Raw genomic sequence first — 19,533 nt, forward strand, 5'->3', positions numbered from 1 at the left:
ACTTGGCGAGGTGGGCCCTTTAACCTATATATCGCACACACACCGTTGGTCCACGTGCCTGTTGGCAGCACCTACGGAAAGCTGCCGCAGACAGCAGCGATGTCTCTCTCGGTGCCTGCCTTGTTGAAGCCGCTTGGAGTCAGATTATGGCTGGCTATTAATCGGTATGTTTGTATTGAAAACGTTTTCTTCGATCGAAGTTTCAGTGTCTTCGAGGCCACACAGAGCATATGATTCGCCATATTTGGTATTCAGCATTTATCTGACCTTTTCCATGCCCATCACCTGTATTTACGTGCGCAGCGGGATGGCGCGGACGAGCGCGTGCGACGCCCCGCGCGTCCGCTCGAACGTGAGCGTCCGCCACGTCTTGACGTCAAACACCACGACCAGCGCATCGCCCATCGGCCACGCGAGGAGACCCGTGAGCGCGGCCGAGGCGTAGTCGAGGTGCAGCACGTGGTTGTGGACCCAGCGGGTCGACGCGAAGAGGTACTTGGCGCCACACGACGTCAAGTGCGACTCGTTGGCGTCGACGAGCTTGGCGCGGGCGCCGCAGAGGCGGGCAATAGCAAAACACGCGCTCGAGATGCCAACGGCGATTGCCAAGAGCACGAGCAGCCGCCGCTGCGAGCCGATGGCGACGTCGCCGTGGCGACAGGCGAGCGAAAAGTCCATTTCGACCACGCTGCAGGATGGCTGGAGGCGCACGCTGTGCTCGACAGGGCTCGCAAAGCTCAGGATCGAGGCCACGCACCACGTCAGCAGCGCCGTCTTGGTCGTGTACCGCGTCGCGTACTCCCGCGTGTAGATCATGGCGACGTCTTCGAGCACGTAGACGAGCCAGCCGAGCTCGCTCGCGGCCAGGACCTTTGACAGAGATAGAAGCGTCATGCTCACATCCTGACGCGTCGTCGTCGCGATCGTCACAAAATCCGCGCGCTCCAATTGCAGCGTCGCCGTGCTCAGAATGCAGAGCGCCGTCAAGCTGCGCACGCAGAGCAGCGGGCGGCCTACCCAGACGGCGCCCGCGACACGGTTGAGCAGGAAAAGGTTATGGCCCTCGGTCGTGAAAGCATTCAAAATAGCGTATCCGACCGCGACGAGCGCGATGCCGGCAAGGACGCCCGAGACGTACTGGCACAGCGTCCGCAAGAAGAGGACGACGTTGAGCGGCATCTCGATCGTGTTGGCGGCCATCGACACGACGGGCGATGTCGTCGAGAGGACGGCGAACGACGCCATATCGCCGTCGAAAGCGAGCACCTCCCGCGTGTCGACGGCCCAGTCGTACAGCATGGTCCAGCTGACAAAGTGCACGCCAGGCTCCTCGAAAAGCGGCTGGAAGAACAGCTCGTACGTCGCGTCGTCGCTGCGATAGAGGAACTGAGTGTACCCGACGCGCAGAGCGTTGGCCTCCAGCTCAATGGCCTCGCGACGGTATCCCGCCAGCGACGCGGCTGAGAAGAGCGTCGACGCCAGCGCCGCCACGTTGGTCGTAAAGTCGACGCAGCCCTTTGGATCCAGAGCTTCGGTGCTGCAAGCCAGGCGCGCGTTTGGCTGTGGTGCGAGCGCGATGCCTGACGCGATCGAGGCCACGAGCGCTTGGTGCTTTGTCGGGTAGAGCCACTCGCCCTGCAAGCGGCTGCAGAGCGCGTCGGATCCGAGGAACTGCGCCATCGAGACCGAATAGTTGAACACACCGAGCACTTTATGACACAGGACACTGGCGCCGGCGCCCATGTACAGCGTTTTGTTGATCGAGGTCGGTATCGGCGTCAGCTGCGCCAGGAGCGCCAAGGACGCGTACGCGTCGCGTGTGTCCCTTCGAGTGGCCAGTGCCTCCGCGCTCGCATGCGTGATGTGATGTACGAACCGACGCAGGGCGGCCGGTGGTGCCACGTGGCGGATGTCAATCGCGCCAAACGGTCCGATATTGGCAGCGACGATCGACGCGCCGGTGCTGAGCGGCGACGGCAATGTGCCGTTGTGCATGTACATGGCGTGCGCCGATTGATTGGCAAAGGCAAAGTGGGGACTCTGCCGCACGAGCGAGAGGCCGCCAACACCCGACGCATTGTTGGCGACGGCCCAGAGATCGCTCGCAAACGTCCAATAAAAGCTCCACGACGTTGACGCTTCGACCGTGAACGCGCCGTTGTGGGCTTCGATGCCAAAGTCGTACGAGACGCCGAGGGCGTTGGTGACGGAGAAGCTCGCGTCGAGTCCGATGGACTTGTAGTTTTGCCACTGCGTCGTGTAGGACGCAATGTTGTGCGTGCGCCAGAGCAAGATTTCTTCCGCGACTGGAATCGGGGTCATTGGCAACGACAACAGCCACGACGGGCGCAAGACGCGGACAGCGGATGCAACGCCGACCTCGAACGAGTCGCCCCAGCACACGAAGAACGCAGTGACATCGATATTGCGCAGCACCGCCTCCAGGTACACGGCGCCGTTATTCGCGTACTGATTGCGGCAGCGCGCCTGCCGACGGGACGACGACGCCATCTCGAGCGCTTGATCAAAGTCCACCCAGCAGTACATGGTCGCGATCCAAGGCGCATTGCATCCGTCCATTTGGCGCAGACCCTGCAGCATCATCGGTAGATCCAGCCCGCTCTCGGACTGGATGGCCCGGGCTCGCAAGGGCGAGTACTGAATGAGCGCGTCGGGCGACGCATAGTCGTGCAAGGTGTCGGCGAATTCGGGTGTGTCCAGGCGCACACCGTCATGCTCAGCGGTGACCTCTCGGTGGAACCAGTTGGCGACAAACGTGTGCATGCCAGACGTGTTGAACGTTGCCCAGTACATGTCGTTGCCCAAGTTGACGGTCGAGAGCTGGAGGTACGAGATGCTACCCACGGCCGAAAACGTGACGTACACAAGCCCAGCGCAGACTTTGCCGCGCGCACGCCACGGTTGGTGACCGACAGCAACGAGGTGTGGGGGGGCGTCGAGGGCCATAATGGGGTCAACGCGGGGGCCAAGCTCTATTGTGAAGAGTCGCCACAGCTTCACGTCGAGCAAGTATGCCTTCGCACCAATATGGCACCGGAAGAAGCCGCTCATGACGGCGGTTGCGTGGTCGATGTGCCAGCTTTCCCGCGAAGGCGCCACGTACGCGATGGCGCTCGCCGGCACAAAATGTGCGTCCTTGGGCGTCTCGCGAAGCGCGCGCTCTGGGGGCACACAGACGTACGCGAACAGCAACGCCAGCGCCATAAGAGCCATCATCCAGTAGGCGCGATCCAGAGAGCCAACCGAAACAATGCCGCTGGAGCAGTGCAGCACGCCATCTTTGCTTCTACACGCTCTCTCTACGGTCGAGTGAGCTAGCAGCGGCGCTGTGACATCGAAAACCACAAGGCCTAACCAAGCGAGCACGCCACTCACAACGGCGGCGCGTCTAGCGCGGCGGGTGGTCGCAACGAGCAAGATATCGTTAACGACAGTCGTGATCCACGTCGCTTCGAGCGCAAGGACGCACGTGTGCAGGAGAGACCGAGGTGTGTGGTTGAACCGACACAGACGACTGTCCCCGTGAAAGGTTAGCGACACGGTGCAAAGCGCGGCGATGGCGGGCAGGGCGCGTAAGAGCAGCAGTGGCCGTCCGACCCAGACCGGTCCAGCGACACGGCAGAAGAAGACCAAGTGGTTGCAGCTCTGTCGATCTGCGGCCGCGAGGACGGCAACGATCACGAGGAGGCTTGTGGAGGTTACGAGGTTTGCGTAGAGGCACAGACTTGTGCTTTTGGGAACTTCAAGCGCAGTTGCGGTGACGACGACGGACGGCAAGGTCTCGGAGATTATGTTGACCGTCGCGACGTCGCCTTGGAACGAAACGACCTCGCGGTCGCCGTACACCCAGTCCATGAGCGCAATCCAGCCAAAGTAGTTCCAACCCCCGTCGCCCAGAATCGCCTGGCGCAGCAGAATCGGCGTTTGCGACCATGTCATCGCCAACTGCACGAGCTCAATGCTTTCGAGAACGGCCCGCGCCGTCGACGCAAGCGCCATTCTCTTGTCAAGGAGAGAGATGTTGCGGAGGATGTCAGCCGTCGCTGCTCGAAGGGAGCTGCAGGCGGCTCGCGTCTTAGCGCTGCAAAGGGTGCACGGGTCGTCTGCCCCGTCGGAGGCCAAGGACGCCACCATCGCGGCCATGGGGTGGACTGCCATCTGACTTTGCACGACGGCGTTGCACGTGTCATCAAACGCAAACGACTGCGAGACGCGGGTGGTGCCAGGGTGGTACAAGCACAGGGGACTGCCACCGTAAAAGACCAAGTCGCTGGACGACCATGCGCGAGGTGCCGGGTCGAGCGTCGGCGACGGCAGCGAGGCATATGCAGCGAGAAGGTCACCGTTATCTTGTAGTGCGACGACGATGGCAGCTTCGACGGCTCGGAGGGCCGTCACGAGGGCGCTTGGTGGAGCGACGAGATACAAATCGACGGCAGTGAGCGGGCCGAGGCACTCGTGCACGATGACGCTCGCAGGCGTCGCGAGGTAGACGCCCGTGTACAGTTGCAGCTCGCCGTCGCCCATGTAATTGGGGGCGTTGCGTACGATGCTGGCGTTTAGGTTGGCGCCAAACTTGGCCTGCGCAATCCAGAGGTCGTACGAGAAAGACGGGTTGAGGAAGAGCGACGTGCCGAGCGCGCTGCGATCTGCGAACGAGATCGCCGACAGTGTCAGCGCTTGGTCCCACCCGAGCATGTTGCGCACGGCGATGGTTTCGACGAGCCCAAGTTGATAGTCGTTGGACCACTGCGCTTGAAAGCTTGATATTTGCCACGTGTGCCAATAGGCTGCCTCGCCAGCGATCGACAACATCGGGGCTAAGACGTTTGCCCACCACGCAGCGCCTTGCGGCTGCGCGACAACCGCGTTCGCAACGGCGAGGCTCAAGTCGATCGTAGCCCACGCGTCGACGTTGCGCAAGTACGCCTCGATATACACGGCGCCGTTCGCTCGGCGCATCGCGTCACAGCGCGCTTGGCGAGCGGCCGTGTGCCCCACCTCCCAGCGCCGGCCAAAGTCGACCCAGCAAAACATGGTCGAGAGGTACGCGCCGAGGGTGCGTAGATGCTCGACAGCGCCCTCCACCGAGTCGTAGCGGGCAAGTGCCAAGGCGCGCGGGTAGGTGGGCTTGACATACCCGGATGTGGACGACAGGCCGTAGGGCTTCAAGATAGCTTGGGATGGCGCTGCAAGGTCCAGTGTCGCAGACGCCGTCATGGTGAGGTGTGTGCGGTAGACGTCGAGCAAGTACGCCTGCGCCGTCGAGGTCTCCAAGCCGGACCAAAAGTGATCGTTGGCTAGCGTTGGCGCCACGATCACGATGTACCAGACGCTCGCGCCAATGAAGGTGGTCAGAAAGGTGAGCCCGATGAGCATCGCGGGAAAGGTAAAACTGTGATCTGCAGTTACATATTTGTCCGTGTTTGTAACCATAACGGCAACTAGGGACTAGGGAATCTCCTCCGAATCGCTAGGGACTCGAGTCCGTAGGTACGTCCGGAGACGTTGAAGTTGGTGCATACCGGGTCGGCTTTTGGCTGTCTTGTAAACACACTTGTTTTGTATGTGGCCAGCTGGCTTCGATCGAAGTTTCGTCTTCTTCGACGCAAATGCTGGCATATGATTGGCGCGCTCGGAATCTCGGCCAGGATCCGACCTTTTCGCGAATTCCGAACAAGCGCTTGGGATTCGGCAACTGGCCATGGACACCACGCTCATGGAAGAGGAGCTCATGGCGCAGCGGGACGTCGCCAAGCTCATCGTACAGGAGCTGCGGTCGGAGGTCGAGGCCTACAAGGCGCGCGTGCGCACAATGGAGCGGCGCCTCGAGCTCTCCGAGACCAAGCGGATCCAGGTCACCGCGGTTGCACGGCGAGCCAAGGCCAAGATCGCGGCCCACGAGCAGTCGACCTACCACGAGATCCTGCTACTGCTGCTAGGTGGTATTCTTGGGGGCTTTTTTGGATGGTGCTTGGGCCTTGTCGTGCTCGTCTTGGACGGCCCACCTGCCTTGGCCTTCCTCCTCATGGGCCCCAGCGTCGCCTGCCTCGTCGCGCACCGCAAGCGTCACGAATGGCGGCAAGAGACGCACGCGATGGCGCAATCCACAAAGCACCTTCGCCCAACCGCCCACCGCGTCGTGCACCGCGACGCGCCGCTGTGGCGCAGCACGCTGCAGACAGCGCTGCACTTGACGCACAGCATCGTCTCGTTCTTGTACCATGGGCACGCGTAGCGCGCAGGCATTCTTAACTTAGTCGATTCTTCGAGACACAAGACATAATACATTACGCGTTTCTTACAACGACGACGGGAGGACGCAGCCCCACGCGCCGGTCGGGATCTTGGCGCACGTCGTGTTGACCGAGAGTGCGCAGTCGGTGCCACTCACGTAGCTCGGCAGATGCGAGTGGCAGTCGGCCGACGCGATGGCGCCGGCCATCGGGCACTTGATACCCGCCGGCAAGAGGCCGTCGCCGCTGCAGATGGGCCCCTGGATGCAATACGTGGCGTCGCCACGAACGCTCACGGGCGTGCAACCGGTCACGGGCGGCAGCGTAATGACGGGCGCCCCGGCACCGTCGTGACGTTGGCCGGCACCGTCGTGACGTTGGACGGCGGCGCGGACGTTGTCGCGTTGGCCGGGCACCCGTAGGCGGCGACGACACTGTAGCGGCCGGCGCTGTCCACGCAGCAGTACTGCGGCATCGCCTGCCAGTTCCAGAGGACGTACGCGCCGCCGTTGCAGCAGCCAGAGTGCGCGGGGTTGTAGCACATGCCTGGCACGCCGGCGTTCGTGTAGCAAACGAGCATGTTGGGCGAGCAGTACGACTTGGTCGTCGGCTCTGGCGTCGTCGGCGCCGATGTGGGCGTCTCGCCGGCGATGGCGGCAGCGAGGAGGGCGAGCGAGATGAGTTGCATGTTGCGGTGTGTGGCAAATTGGAGAATGAGCAACCTTGGCGCTGTCGATGCGCAGCAGCTGCATCGCTCGTGCGCATGGAAGTGGTGCCGGAAATATTGACACCCATTCCACCCTTCCCTCCGAGAAGAGCAACTAAGAATTGAAGCGGCGACAACGTTCTCAGCAATAAGAAACCTCGTAGCTTCCTCGCCTGCTACACTGCGACTGCTACCCACAAGCGACGTCCACCGACAGTACTACGAGCGACGGCGTCTGAGCGACGGTCGAGAAGGCTTCTAGATTTCCGATCACCTTTCGCGATCCCATGGAGTATGTGGAGTCTTGTGAGATGCGGCCAGAAGATGGGCGCACCGCCGCATCTTCAACGGTGGAATGCGAGATGCGCAACTGCTGTCCAGCAGGGCAGTGCAACCCCACGCGGCTTGAAGCTCCCGAGCCTCATCTCCTGACTCTGGCGCGCGTGTTTATGCTTCAATCGACTAAATAATTCGCCAAGATGGCGTCTGTACTATCTGGCAAAAGACTACACGTAGGCGGGCGCTAGCATGACCCAGTAGACGACCGAGACGAGCGTAAAGACCACCGAGACGACCGTGATCCAAAAGATGAGCCAGCGCTGGACGCGGCGTGGCAGCACTTGGTCGACGAGCCAGCGACAGCCGCGGCCGCCCATGCGACAAAGCTTGCCGAACCGATCCCAGCGCGTGATGGCGACTGTTGCCGTATTGTCTGTCGAGGCGAAGAGCGGTGGGCGGGGCCGGCGCGAGCGGAGCCCCGTGGCCTCTTGCAGCGGCCGGCGGTGGGCAAAGTACGTCGAGGGCGCGATGGCGGGCGACTCCTTTGCGAGCATCATGCGGCTCTGGAAGCTCTTGGGCGCTTGCTGCCGGCGCGGCGTTTGGTACATGAGTTCCTGCGGGCGGTACTTGGGTGCTGGCGCCGCATGCGACTGCCGAGCGTGGTACGCCGACACCGTCTGCGCAAGCAGCGACTGCGGCAGCTCGCGCACGATTTCGTGGATGATGTGCTTTGGGATCGCACCCAAGTAGCTCTCGGCGAGCAGCGTCGCGCTCATCTTCATCTCGTGGCGCTGGAACTCAAAGAGCCCGCTGAGCGCTTTGAAGCCGCCGACGCGGATCGTCGTGTTGTCGTCCAGGATGCACGCGGAGAGGAGCTGGAAGATCTCTTCGTGGTACGGGGCGATCTCAGCCGGCTGCCACTGGTCGCAGATCGTGGGCACTTGCAGCGCAAAGTGATACGCGTACCGTACATAGTCTAGAGCGCATGAGCATGTACATGAACAGCAGGGCGACCGGACCTTGGGGCGACTTGAAGCGCGCGTCGGGGATCGTCACGATGGGCAGCAGCGCATACGACGTCTGCTGCGTCCATTGCGCCAGGCACTCCTTGGCGTGGAACGCAACGTTGCGCGCGCTGTGGCCACAGAGACCGAGGATGTCAATGATGACCGCGTCGGCGGTCGGTCGCAGCGACTCGCCGCAACACACGGACAAGGCCCGGAGGAGTTCGCAGACAGACGCGAGCACCTGCGGATTGGTATTGTCGAGCTGGAGAAAGACCGTGTCCTAGTTCGCATCATGAGAGCGGCTTCTTACGACGCGCCGCTGGTAGCGGCGTACCGCGATGAGGTTGAACTCGTGGATGCACTTGGCGACGTCGAGCTGGCCGAGGCCGTGCAGCTCCATGACCGTATCGCTGACGTTGGCGAGGGCCTTGACGACGGTGGCCGCGGGCGTGTGGTGGCTCATGAGCGTGCGCTCGCAGATGCTCATCTACAAACCTTCTTCATGAGCCCATCGACCTCTGGCCGCATGGAGCCATGTCTACCTTGTCCTTCAGCCGCTGCATCGGAGCGCGCATCATCGTCGCACCCGTAGTCGTCGCCGTCGAATTGGAATTTTCAAATCGACAAACCGAAGTTCGAAGTCAAAAGCTCGAAGATCCAAAATAGTGTTGAAAAAGCCAATGGCTTTTTTGCCCTGATACTGGTCTTGGCGCATTCATCGCGCTGCATCTTCGCTTGACTTGCTGTTTCTCCATAGAATACCATCAATAGAGAGGTCCGGCGCTGCCTCGCCGGCGGCGACTGACCCGATCACCCCAACTCTGATCTGGTTATAGGAGACGTATGACACCAATTTCACGCACCGAAATACAATAATTTGTGTCTGTTTATTTTATTTCTGTCTCATTTCATGAGACTTTTGAGCCTGCGTAATCAATTTCCATCGTCTGCATCGACCAATCCCGTGCGGGGTCGTAGTTCGAAGCTGGACGGTGCAAGTACAGCCGAAGTTCGAAGCTCAAGATCCAGACGTGGTCGAAATTGGCGTCGAGCGACGATGATGGCCGAGGAGTACGAAGAGGTGCAAGCCAACAGCCCGTCCGAGGAGGTGATCCTTGGCATCCGCGAGGGTAGCAACCCGCTCAGCCCCACGCGCCGCAAGCACCTCGCGCCGCTCGACCCGCCGCCCATGATCCCGACCGCGGACACGCCTGGCTCGTCGCCCAAGGCGAGTGGCCGCCGAGACGACGTGCGCTGGCGCGCAGGCTGGCAGCTCACATACGAGACGCTCTACTTGACGAACACGCGCCATGGCCAGCGAATCAACCTCGCCATCATGGTGCTAACGATCGTCAGCGTCACGGTCGCCGTCCTAGACAGCGTCAGCTCCATCCGCGAGTCGTTCGACCACACGCTGCTCTTTCTCGAGATCCTCTTTACGCTTCTCTTCTCGGTCGAGTACGTCTTGCGCCTGCTCTGCTTGCGCCGGCCGCTCGAGTACGCCAAGAGCCCGCTCGGCGTCGTGGACCTCGTCTCCATCCTCCCGACGTACTTGGTCGTCTTTGTTCCGACGGCGCGCCCGCTCGTGCACCTCGCCGTGCTTCGCGTCTTTCGCATCCTCCGGTACAGTCTGCCTTCTCCGCACCCTTGGTATCATCGCAGCGGTAGGGTGTTTCGCATCCTCAAGCTCGCGCGCTTCCTCGAAGCTGCTGCGACGCTGGCCGACAACATCCACGCCAACAAGCGCCGCATCGCCGTCTTCCTCTGCGCGGTGTTTACGATCATCCTCGTGATTGGCTGCGCCATGTACCTCATCGAAGGTCGCACATGAGATCCATAAGAAACCGCACCCTCACGCAGCGTAGGCGAGCGCCACGGCTACTCGAACATCCCCGTGAGCATGTACTGGACCGTGGTGACGCTCACGACCGTTGGGTACGGCGACATCACGCCGCAGACGGTGCCTGGCAAGATGCTTGCGACGCTCGTCATGTTCTCAGGTCCAGCACTTCCGCCGAGTATTTTCCCATCGACCACAACGTAGGCTATGGCCTCATCGCGTGCCCCCTCGTGCTCAACGCGACGCCGTCGACCGTGTCGCTGACCGACATGGGCTTCCGCGTCCTGCACTGCCCGACGCCCCACTGCCGGCCGTTCATGAACCTCCACCAGGACGACGCCAAGTTCTGTCGGCGCTGCGGCCACGAGCTCGCCGAGAGCTAAGTCTCGTAACAACAACACATCATGTTGGAAAAGTCGAGTGTCTCTAGCCGCGACAGCAGCGGCGCGTCGTCCAGGACGCTCTCGTCGGAGGTTGATGACAGCAATGTCAAGAGGCGGTCGGCCTGGTGCGGCTCCAACTACACCCGCGTGCTTTCGTCTCATAACAATAGAAGCAGCAGAGACGTACGTTGTACTCGGTGACCACTTGGCTCACGAGAGTCGGCACATCGCTGTCAGCGTACACGTCCAGCGTGTGGACGAGCGTCGGCGAAATGTGGACTTGGACACGGACATGGTCGTCGTCGTCATCCTCGACAGCCGCCGCTGCCTCGCGCTGCCACTGGCTATGGCGGCGCCGGCGAATGGTCGCTGATGGGACCTCCTTTGGTGTCGTCTACGCAGCGGGTCCGTAGAAGCCAATGAGGTCGAGATACGGACCGAGGTCAAGTGGAACGGCTGCGGCACCGTGGTGCGGCCGTCCTCGGACCGGAACTTGGTCACGTCCAAGTGCAGTGCGATGGGCGAGTCGCCTCTCGCCTTGCGCCATGCCCGCTCGGCGTGGCCGCGGCGCAGCGACTGCACGGCCTTCTCAAAGCCATCGACAGGCTTCTACATCGCCACGTCTCAGTACAAAGGAAAGCAGATTCGCATCGCACGGGAGGCGGCAGCGCGAGAAAGGCTTGCAGTCGGTCGGCAGCACTTGGGCTCTCGGGGCGCGTGCATTCGCGGTCGACCTGCGCTTGTTTGGCCAGTCGCGCTGCATGGACGCGCTCGTCGCGCTCTCGCCTTTGCTCGAGGCCTTGCTCGTACAGGCGTTGGGCAACGACATCTGGTGGGCGCACCTGAATCCACGGTATATTCGCCTCGTCACGTACTAGTAGTGGAGAACTGATCCAACCTCAATCGGCAAGTCGGGGGCAAACGTGCACTCGGCCTGCTCGCGCGCTCGCTTCTCGTCGCGGAGCCACTGCAGCTTGGCGTCGAGCTCGCGCTGGCGGGCGATCGTCGGGTCCGGTTTGGAGGCCGACACGAGGTGGCCGTGCATCGAGTACGTGCCTGCTGCTGATGGGCCGTGCTTTGGCGCCGCGTCGTCGTCGCTTGTGCGCTTCGCGTGGCGGTCTCGAGAGAGGTAGTGCTGGCGCAGCTGCTTTTGCGCGCCCCGCAGCTCTACTCAAAGAGCATCGATCCTGCGTGGACGGCGTCCAAAGACACCTGCGGGTGCGAGGACGATGCGGAAGAGCCACTCTTTGAGCACACGCACCGTCGTGACGGTCGCTTGGAGGTGCTGCCACAGGGTGTTTTCTGGCGTCGCCACCGTCGGCGGCAGCACGCCTGCAACAAGATTCAGTCAGACAACACAGAAGGAGGACTCGTACCAAAGTAGCCAAACACATGCAACAGGTGGTCGCTGGAGAGGGTCCCGTCGTCGCTGCGTTCGCCCGGCACCAGACTCAAGAGCACGTCGACTTCACGAAGCAGTCGCTTCTTGTAAACCTTGAGCGACGTTGGGTTCATGCGCGGCGTCGCCAGTTGCTGGGCCTTCTACGCTCTCGCAATCAGTAGTACGAAGTTTGAGCCCAGCGTGATGTACGTGCTGCAGCTGGCTCTGGAGCGCAGCGCGCTTCTCGTCCGTAGCCTTGGCTTGGTCGTACAGCTCGACGCAGATGTCGCCGTGGCGCTGCAAGTTGGACCTAGGTACATCGTTGCCGACGACCCTCTTTGCGACGCTGTGCTACTTGTTGATTTTCGGCCGGAAGAACGCCTGGCCTGTCTCGGAGTCGATGGTCTCACGCCGCGTGCGCTCCTGGTCGTGCTCTCGCCGATGCAGCGCGTGGTCGGCGAGGAGTCGGTTCACACACGCCCGTGGAGACATGGCGTCCCACCCGTTCTGCTTGAGGATCCGCTTCGTCCCTTTGGCCAGCGATGGCGGCGGTGGAAGCGCCTCGGTGGCCACCGCGGCGGCTTGGGCTTGTTTCTCGACGAGCGTTTTTTGGGTTTTTTGGCGACGCGACGCGATGTCGCCTTGCATGCGCGTCACGAACGCCTCGAGACGCTTGGACGATCTATTGCAGAGTTTAGCGCGACGTTTTTCTCGGGGCTATGTACCGCGCACTGGGCCGCGGTGGTGTCTCGGGTGAGAGCTGCCGCCGGGGTTGCTGGCTCACCATCGCATGCAACCAAGACGACTCGTGTGCCTTGGCCTGCAAGAGAGGTAAACCTCCAAACTTCCGTGGGCGCAACCGACCTTGCACGCAGCCAGCGCAGCGGTTGCCTCGTCATCTGCACCGCCCATGAGAAGCGACGTCAAGATGCGCCACCTACGAACGATCAAGCTCTGGAGGTTCTACGAGGGTCAAGTACCGGTGCGCTTGGTCGGGGCAGAGAGCACAAAAGGGATGGTTCACGGCGCACCAGTGCTGCAAGACGTCATAGAGCCGACTCGGTGACAACTCGGACGTCTCCAGCGCAGCGCCGTCCCAGTCTGCTTGGCACACGAGGTATGGAAACACCCGCGTTTGCCGAAGCACTCCTAGCAGTGACGCTGGTGTCGCGCCCTCGGCCGTCTACGCTCGCTGTAAGCTTATGGCGGCTTCACTCAGAGGCAGGGACCTGCTGCAGGCGGTGGTAGATGTCAAGGACGTGCTTTCGTGTCGCAACGTCCGCCTAGAACAACAGTGATGAGCCTTGCAGCGACACTTTACTGCTACCACGGGGGTCGGTGCTTCAGCCTCGTCGTCGTTCACGTACACCTAGTATACCCGTTGAGTGTGTTGGAGACCTCCACTTAGCAGCAATACATTGAGACTGCAAATCGAGTCGAGCTGTGGTGCTTGTTTGTCATCCCACCCCTCGGTACAAGGCAGAGAAATGGGCGCGGCATCCGTTGCCACATCGACGGGTTCTTGGCCGTTGTAGGAAGCTGCAGGTGCCTCGTGCGCCGTCGCAGGGGTCGCTTCAACCGTGATAAAGATGGCATCGTCCCCAGGTAACAACGTCGCGTCGACGATCGGTGCGGTTGTTTTGGGCGACGGCGCACTGTCCATCTCGACAAGCGGCTTGTTTGCCATCAGTGTCAAGAGGTCGAGCACCTGTGCCGAGTCTTCGTCGTCACTGAACGTCACGTCGTCATCGGACGGGAAGTCTTGGAACTCCATCGCGGCTGTTATATAGATAGCAGCCGTTATGCACGTCACGAGGAATGTCAAGCGAATTTTATGAAGTGTAGCGACGATGGTCATACCAGAATTTAGTGCTTAATTTGTGTCTCGTCCAACTTTTGCCGTGTCGACCACAGAAACCCGATCGCGTTGAGGTCGCTGCACTTGTCTTTTGCGATCACGTTCTTGCGCATGCGGAAGTTGCGGACGGCGGCCCCGAGCTTGAGACCCCACGTGTGTGGCGGCCACGCGGGGTTCTCGGACGGCACCTGGAAGATCTGCGGCACGTTCACGTGGCCGTGCAGACCGCGAAACGTTTTGAGCGCGTCGAGGGTATCGCTCCAGCTGTACTTGTTGGCTGCCCAGACGAACCCGATCGCCTCCAGCTGCGCGCGCTGGTCTTTCCGGATCGCCATGGCGCCTGTTCGCAGGTTGTGCACGATATCGCCGAGCGCAAGTCCCCACGTGTGCACAGGCCAGCGCGAGTCGTCGCTGGGTACGCTAAAGGCTTGCGGCACGTTGGTGTGGCCGTGCAGCTCGCGGTACGTCTTGAACGCCCGCATGCGCCACTGCCAATTGAACTCGCGGAGGTCCCAGACAAAGCCGATGGCGTCGAGCGCAGCGACAACGTCAGGCTTGAGAAGGCCGCGCTTGTGAGACGAGCGGTACAACGACACGTTGATCGTCGTGCCTTGCACGTCGCTCGGCCACGGCGCGCAAGCTGGCACGGCGAAGCGCGATGGCATCTTGGTGAATTCGCGGTGTGTCTGCTGCTCGCTCTGGAAGAGCCGCGCGACGTCAACGAAGCGCTCCGGGCGCAGCTTGGTGGCGCCCGACGTAGCGGCGCCGCGCACTAGCCACGGCCGGCGCGCGATCTGTAGCCGCGCCAGCATGCTGATGATCCAACCACTGAACCGGCACTGGCCAATCGGTATAGAGACCTCCCGAATTCGATACTCTATATAGTATGAGAGAGTTTTACGTGGCAGCCTCCACACTCACACAACTTGTGGCCGGTTTGGGATAGGAACTTAGAGTGCCGTGTTTTTGGCTCAAGAGTGCGTGGAGCCAACAGCCATGCCGCTCCAGTTAGGAGCTGATTCGTCCGTTCTGAAGGCGTTGCTACTGCGAGGTCTATGCATATAGCCAAAGGTCGGTGAGCTACGCACGGGGGGCACGGTAGAATTGTAAAACTCATTTTATGATCGTCTTTACAAGGCAACGCCAATGGGATCCATCGCTCCAGTGGTTGGCAGCACATCGGGAATCTCGCAGCGCCGGACATCGCAAGCAGCAGTGGCACAGCAGATGCGGACGCGCGGACAGCAGAGGCGCCAGGACGCCGCGACGTCATTGGCCAATTGCGCGTGCCGCAGACAGAGGTAGCGCAGAGACGGACACGCGACGGCCACGTGCCACCAGCGCGCGTCGTCAAATAAAACATTGCGCAGTGCGAGTCGGCGCAGGCGCTTGCAGCGCGGAAGGACGCGGACAAGTGCCTCCGCCAAGTTCGGGTCTCTGGCCCCCGTGCACGTGAGGACGAGCTCACCCAGGACTGGGAGACGCAGGACTGCGGTTGCCAGCGCTGAAAGCATCGCGGGCTCGAGGCATGCGTACCCGACCTCGAGGGTGTGGAGGTCCGGAAGCGCCACGTGGCCGTTGAGGAGGCTCGTCGTGATGCCCCATGATTGGAACCCAGCCTTGCTTCGCAGCGAGAGTCGCCGCAGCGGTAGTGGCGTTGGGTGGCCGAAATACGCGGCGGCGATTGCACTCTCGTTCTCGAGGTTGAGCGTGCGTAGCTGCTTGAGGGAACGCAAGGCGCCGCCGATGGAGGACGCCAAGAACGGTACGCGCGGCTGGATGTTGCCGAGGCTAAAGCCCGTCATGTACCCGCGGTGCACCCAGCGCGCAAGCGACATGACCATTGCGTCGGGCACCGCCGTGAGCGAGCACCCTCGAAGCGCAATCGTGCGGATCCGAGGGTTGGCGTTGATGCTCTCGGCGAGGACGAGCAGCGACGCCATGTCGGTCCAGTGCTCAAAGCTCAAACAAACGCATACAAGCCGAGGTGCCGTCGCAATCCAGCGCGCCACCGTGTTGACATGAGCAGGTGTGCTGCCAGTGGCCAGCCGCAGTGTCAGTGTCGAGATCCGATCGCCTTGCCAGAGCGCCTCTTCCGAAGCCGCGACCTCGTAGTCCACGGCAACGGCCTCCGATACGTCTACAAGACACCTCTGAGCATCGCTCGGCTGCACGTCGAGCCGCAAGTGGCCAAAGAACCCGACGACTGTGGTCGCCAGCGCGACTTCGGCGGGTGTCACAAGCGCCGCACACCGCACCGACGGCCACAGGCTGGCCATGGGCACTGTCTGAGCGAGCAAGACGAGGCTTTGCAGTGGCGCGGGTAGGTGCGCGCGAGCTGTGAGCCGCAGGAGCGCCGACAGATCATCGGCGCTGGCCACGAAGCGTGCGACGGCGGCGAGCAGCTCCGGCGACTCGGCCAGCACCCGTTGTGCCATCTGGGAAATCGAGGACTCGTGATTTCACATCTATTTCACACGCTTCTCACACAATATATAGGTGTTTGTAAATGCGAAAAACGTGGTAAATAGGATTCGCGCGTGGTTTTTACGTGGAGCTCTAGAGAAAGGACGCGCGCTCGGACGTGCAATGATCTAGAGTCCCCATGTGGTAGGCGTCGAAGTTGCCGTCGATCCAGCACGGCCCGTTCGTCGTCGTGCAGCACACGCGGACTGCGCCGATGCTACCTGTGCTGCCCTGAAGCAGGCATCCTTTCAGGCACAGGTAGCGTAGGCAGGAGCCCACTGCAAGGGTAGGCGGCGTCGAGTGTGGCCACCAGAGACCTCGGAGTGCGACGCGGTGCAAGCACTGGCAGCGCGGCAGCACGGGCACAAGTGCTGCAGCGAGAGCCACGTCGTGGCCATGTAGCGACTCGAGCTTGAGCTCATCCAGCGCTCGGACGAGTGGCAGCGTACGCACAAGAGCTCCGCGTGCACGCTCATGTAACGCTTCGTAGGCAACGTCGATGGAGGTCAGCGACAGCATGCTCGGGCACGAGGCGAGGACTGCAGCCAAGATATCGTCCGCTGCGTCGTGGATGTGGAGCTTGAGGCGCGTCAAGTTGGCGCTTACGAGGGCGGCAGCGCACCCGTTCGGGAGAGCGTGGCCCGTCAGCGCCAACTCGACGAGGGAGCTGGGCACGGGTGCCGCAAGATACGCAGTCGCAAGCTCTGGGAGATGCGTGAGCTCGAGCGACCGCAACGAGGTGCAGGTGTGCAAAGCACGGGCGAGGACGAGCACATCGGGCCCGTCGTTAGTGACGACCTCGGCCAGACTCACGCGCGTCGCACGGTTGCCTCCGAGCCAGTCGACGAGGCGCGCGATCCAGTGCGACGGGAGCACGTCGGGCCCGACGTTGTGCAGCGAGATGTCGACGATGCGGGGCGAAAAGATCGACTGCGAGAGACGCTCTTCGATGGGGCCGAGACCGCTGTAATAGGAGAGCTGCACGCAGCGTAAGCGTGGCGCCGTCACAACCCACGCTGCGACGGACGCCACGTCGTCGACGCTGTCACTGGACGCGAGGATGAGCGCACACTCGACGAGGCGCGCGCCCGTCCACGCCGCAGCGTCGGCCATGGACGCGAGGAAGGTGCAGGCGAGAGCGGGCGCGGACGCTGCGAGTCTATCACCAGCCTTGGGCCATTCGTCGAGGCACAGAGTCGTGCTCCCGTGCTGCAGGAGCGTCGCCGCCAGCGATACTTCGGTCGATGACGTTAGCGCCGAGGCTCGAAGTCGCGGCCAGAGGTGGGGCAGCGCAATCGTCTGTGCTAAGCGCGCGAGATGCCGAAAAGAGATGGAGAGGTCGGCGGACGGGACGAGCTGTAAGAAGGCGCCGAGGGCGTACGGGCAGCGCACGTAGGCAGCGATGTGCTGAAGAACGTCCGCCGAGGCGAGGGCAGCGAGCGCCGATCGGGTCATTTCGTGTTTTGACGTTGCGTCATAGGCGCACGCTGTGACCAACGGCGACGCTGCAAAGACGCCACGTATTATACTTGGTTTTAGTATTTACGGCTGCGACACCTCGTGCATAGACAGGCGTCGACGCCTTCGAGATACATTCATTAGCTACTTAAAAAGGCAAGGACTCGTGTACGTGACGCGCTCGCCCGACACAGGGTGCTCCAGTGTGATCGTCGACGCGTGCAGGCGGAGGCGGCCAATGGGCCTGTCGCTGCCGTTCGCATCCAGGTGGTAGAGCGAGTCGCCGACGATCGGGCACCCGCGGCTCCAGAGGTGCACGCGCAGCTGGTGCGTCCGGCCCGTGACAGGGTTGAGCTGCACGAGCGACGTGTCGCCCGACGACGAGAGTTGCTTGTAGTGCGTTTCGGCGGCCTTGCCGTCGTCCGCAACCATTTGCTTGATGCGGTGGGTCGGGTCTGGCCCCAGACGCGCGTGGATGTCGCCGGATGCCGGGTCCAAGGCGCCGTGAACCAGCGCATGGTACTGCTTCTGCACGGTTTTCTCGCGGAACTGGCGGTTGAGGTGCGTCGCGGCCTCGCGCGTGAGCGCGACGACGAGCAGCCCCGACGTCTCGTAGTCGAGTCGGTGCACCATACGCACCTACACGAGTCTAGCAATACTCCAGGAGAAAAATGCTACCTGCGGGTACTTGCGTTTGAGGAGCGAGTGGATCGACGTTGCGTGGTCGACGCCGTCGACGGAGCAGACGTTCGGCGGTTTGTCGACGACGAGGATCGCCGCGTCCGCGTGCAGCACGCGAATGCTCGGGTCCAGCTCGACATCTAGCACGGACGGCTGCGCTTGCCGCGTAAAGCACACGACGCGCGACGTCGCGGGGTCCACGCGAAGCGCCACGACGTCACTGGATGCCATTCCTTCCAAAAGCGACATCGCAGTCGAGCGCACGAGATCGGCGACGTCGGGCAGCGTCAGCGCTAGCGCCTTGGCATAGAAGAGGCGCACGGCAACGTCGCTCGAATACTGGGTCGTGCCCACGGTGCTGGCGTCGGTCGGAAGCAGGTCGCGGCCCTTCGCGCTGTGGACGCGGAGCGGCAGAAAGGCCGCTGCGTCCAAGCCAGGCGTCTACGCACTGTGAGCAGCGAGTTGTACGCGCAGAGACGTACGCTGCTGGCGAGCGCCTCGACCGCCTGCGTGAGGAGTGCACGGACGACGGTCTCGGCGCCGGTCTCGCTTGCATGGCGCTTGCGCTTCATGGCTTTTTATCCGGACAATGCCGGATACAGTGCCAGTGGCAGGTACCCCAACGGTGAGGTTTGTCGATCCGAAATCGAAACTTTTGCAACCTTCTCAAATCGCTGTGATAGTCTCAGGGGCGCTTTATCTAGCTCTAGAGAGGCTGTAATGCCAACGCGCGTGGCAATCAAAGGCCTGCAAGTATCTGTTTTGAAACTCGCCAACAATTGCTGTTCTATCCAACATAATCCATCGAGATATTCAACGCGAGTCAATATGTGGCGCTTTGAGCCTTCATAATTCTAGGCAGATGTGTTTTTGGCCACTGAAATGATGCCAGTGTTGTGGCTACGCGCACATAGCGTGGTTTCGAAAATGCAATTTGATTCAAATCAATTCATTGCAATATCACCCAGTATTTTCACTCATATGTCTACATTGAGTAGCTCTACGTTAGCGCCGGAGGAGCGTCTCGAGTCGGCGCTGCCCGACGGCCTTGCGCTCGGCGCGCTCGCGTCGAAGCTGGTCGAGGCGACTGGAGGAAGACGATGATGACTTGACTGTCTTCGTCTTCTTGAGCTCCGTGTTCGACGTATTACCGGCAAAGTCGAGCACGTCGGCTTCCCGCGTATCGTTGGCGGCGGCGAGGTGACTGAGTCGGACAC

The 19,533-nt window shown here is 61.8% G+C and overlaps 10 protein-coding genes across 10 annotated transcripts; 2 read left to right on the forward strand and 8 right to left on the reverse strand.

The window, feature by feature from the left end:
• Window positions 1-291: 291 nt before the first annotated feature.
• On the reverse strand, window positions 292-5,400 carry SPRG_08972 (hypothetical protein; the record flags this gene model as incomplete). Its single annotated transcript, XM_012348313.1, has 2 exons — window positions 292-3,277; window positions 3,560-5,400. The coding sequence occupies 2 exons, from the start codon at window positions 5,398-5,400 to the stop codon at window positions 292-294; spliced, it is 4,827 nt and encodes a 1,608-aa protein (XP_012203703.1).
• A 301-nt stretch (window positions 5,401-5,701) lies between these two features.
• Window positions 5,702-6,326, forward strand: SPRG_08973 (hypothetical protein). The gene has a single exon (XM_012348314.1). The coding sequence runs from the start codon at window positions 5,726-5,728 to the stop codon at window positions 6,257-6,259; it is 534 nt and encodes a 177-aa protein (XP_012203704.1). The 5' UTR covers window positions 5,702-5,725; the 3' UTR covers window positions 6,260-6,326.
• Window positions 6,323-6,945, reverse strand: SPRG_08974 (hypothetical protein; the record flags this gene model as incomplete). Its single annotated transcript, XM_012348315.1, has 2 exons — window positions 6,323-6,548; window positions 6,590-6,945. The coding sequence occupies 2 exons, from the start codon at window positions 6,943-6,945 to the stop codon at window positions 6,323-6,325; spliced, it is 582 nt and encodes a 193-aa protein (XP_012203705.1).
• Window positions 6,946-7,418: 473 nt separating this feature from the next.
• Window positions 7,419-8,854, reverse strand: SPRG_08975 (hypothetical protein). The gene is made up of 4 exons (XM_012348316.1): window positions 8,792-8,854; window positions 8,584-8,736; window positions 8,262-8,529; window positions 7,419-8,218 (listed from the first exon to the last, which is right to left on the reverse strand). Exons 1-4 carry the CDS (start codon window positions 8,825-8,827, stop codon window positions 7,470-7,472), a joined length of 1,206 nt encoding a protein of 401 aa, XP_012203706.1. The 5' UTR covers window positions 8,828-8,854; the 3' UTR covers window positions 7,419-7,469.
• A 407-nt stretch (window positions 8,855-9,261) lies between these two features.
• SPRG_08976 (hypothetical protein) lies at window positions 9,262-10,483 on the forward strand. Its single transcript, XM_012348317.1, has 4 exons — window positions 9,262-9,872; window positions 9,918-10,069; window positions 10,115-10,249; window positions 10,294-10,483. The coding sequence occupies exons 1-4, from the start codon at window positions 9,307-9,309 to the stop codon at window positions 10,470-10,472; spliced, it is 1,032 nt and encodes a 343-aa protein (XP_012203707.1). The 5' UTR covers window positions 9,262-9,306; the 3' UTR covers window positions 10,473-10,483.
• A 126-nt stretch (window positions 10,484-10,609) lies between these two features.
• On the reverse strand, window positions 10,610-12,501 carry SPRG_08977 (hypothetical protein; the record flags this gene model as incomplete). Its single annotated transcript, XM_012348318.1, has 9 exons — window positions 10,610-10,622; window positions 10,667-10,866; window positions 10,911-11,081; window positions 11,129-11,314; window positions 11,371-11,639; window positions 11,685-11,804; window positions 11,849-12,014; window positions 12,064-12,163; window positions 12,209-12,501. The coding sequence occupies 9 exons, from the start codon at window positions 12,499-12,501 to the stop codon at window positions 10,610-10,612; spliced, it is 1,518 nt and encodes a 505-aa protein (XP_012203708.1).
• A 1,177-nt stretch (window positions 12,502-13,678) lies between these two features.
• On the reverse strand, window positions 13,679-14,560 carry SPRG_08978 (hypothetical protein). The gene has a single exon (XM_012348319.1). The coding sequence runs from the start codon at window positions 14,521-14,523 to the stop codon at window positions 13,720-13,722; it is 804 nt and encodes a 267-aa protein (XP_012203709.1). The 5' UTR covers window positions 14,524-14,560; the 3' UTR covers window positions 13,679-13,719.
• A 281-nt stretch (window positions 14,561-14,841) lies between these two features.
• SPRG_08979 (hypothetical protein) lies at window positions 14,842-16,149 on the reverse strand (the record flags this gene model as incomplete). Its single annotated transcript, XM_012348320.1, has 1 exon — window positions 14,842-16,149. The coding sequence occupies one exon, from the start codon at window positions 16,147-16,149 to the stop codon at window positions 14,842-14,844; it is 1,308 nt and encodes a 435-aa protein (XP_012203710.1).
• Window positions 16,150-16,270: 121 nt separating this feature from the next.
• Window positions 16,271-17,632, reverse strand: SPRG_08980 (hypothetical protein; the record flags this gene model as incomplete). Its single annotated transcript, XM_012348321.1, has 1 exon — window positions 16,271-17,632. The coding sequence occupies one exon, from the start codon at window positions 17,630-17,632 to the stop codon at window positions 16,271-16,273; it is 1,362 nt and encodes a 453-aa protein (XP_012203711.1).
• Window positions 17,633-17,726: 94 nt separating this feature from the next.
• SPRG_08981 (hypothetical protein) lies at window positions 17,727-18,914 on the reverse strand. Its single transcript, XM_012348322.1, has 3 exons — window positions 18,799-18,914; window positions 18,314-18,757; window positions 17,727-18,274 (listed from the first exon to the last, which is right to left on the reverse strand). The coding sequence occupies exons 1-3, from the start codon at window positions 18,886-18,888 to the stop codon at window positions 17,780-17,782; spliced, it is 1,029 nt and encodes a 342-aa protein (XP_012203712.1). The 5' UTR covers window positions 18,889-18,914; the 3' UTR covers window positions 17,727-17,779.
• Window positions 18,915-19,533: the final 619 nt, after the last annotated feature.

Source organism: Saprolegnia parasitica (assembly GCF_000151545.1).
Source record: "Saprolegnia parasitica CBS 223.65 unplaced genomic scaffold supercont2.42, whole genome shotgun sequence".
Lineage (NCBI taxonomy): Eukaryota > Oomycota > Saprolegniomycetes > Saprolegniales > Saprolegniaceae > Saprolegnia > Saprolegnia parasitica.

What these genes read in the sequence shown, in the direction of transcription:
- SPRG_08973 (XM_012348314.1), top strand. Translation starts at nt 5,726, where the DNA reads ATGGACACCACGCTCATGGAAGAGGAGCTCATGGCGCAGCGGGACGTC.
- SPRG_08975 (XM_012348316.1), bottom strand. Translation starts at nt 8,827, where the DNA reads ATGATGCGCGCTCCGATGCAGCGGCTGAAGGACAAG. An exon ending in TGCAGCGGCTGAAGGACAAG is followed by an intron (nt 8,737 to 8,791) that starts GTAGACATGGCT and finishes GAAGGTTTGTAG; the next exon opens with ATGAGCATCTGCGAGCGCAC. An exon ending in ACGAGTTCAACCTCATCGCG is followed by an intron (nt 8,530 to 8,583) that starts GTACGCCGCTAC and finishes GATGCGAACTAG; the next exon opens with GACACGGTCTTTCTCCAGCT.
- SPRG_08976 (XM_012348317.1), top strand. Translation starts at nt 9,307, where the DNA reads ATGATGGCCGAGGAGTACGAAGAGGTGCAAGCCAACAGCCCGTCCGAG. An exon ending in CGCGTCTTTCGCATCCTCCG is followed by an intron (nt 9,873 to 9,917) that starts GTACAGTCTGCC and finishes TCGCAGCGGTAG; the next exon opens with GGTGTTTCGCATCCTCAAGC. An exon ending in GACGCTCGTCATGTTCTCAG is followed by an intron (nt 10,250 to 10,293) that starts GTCCAGCACTTC and finishes ACCACAACGTAG; the next exon opens with GCTATGGCCTCATCGCGTGC.
- SPRG_08978 (XM_012348319.1), bottom strand. Translation starts at nt 14,523, where the DNA reads ATGCTGGCGCGGCTACAGATCGCGCGCCGGCCGTGGCTAGTGCGCGGC.
- SPRG_08981 (XM_012348322.1), bottom strand. Translation starts at nt 18,888, where the DNA reads ATGAAGCGCAAGCGCCATGCAAGCGAGACCGGCGCCGAGACCGTCGTC. An exon ending in TCGAGGCGCTCGCCAGCAGC is followed by an intron (nt 18,758 to 18,798) that starts GTACGTCTCTGC and finishes CACAGTGCGTAG; the next exon opens with ACGCCTGGCTTGGACGCAGC. An exon ending in TCAAACGCAAGTACCCGCAG is followed by an intron (nt 18,275 to 18,313) that starts GTAGCATTTTTC and finishes AGACTCGTGTAG; the next exon opens with GTGCGTATGGTGCACCGACT.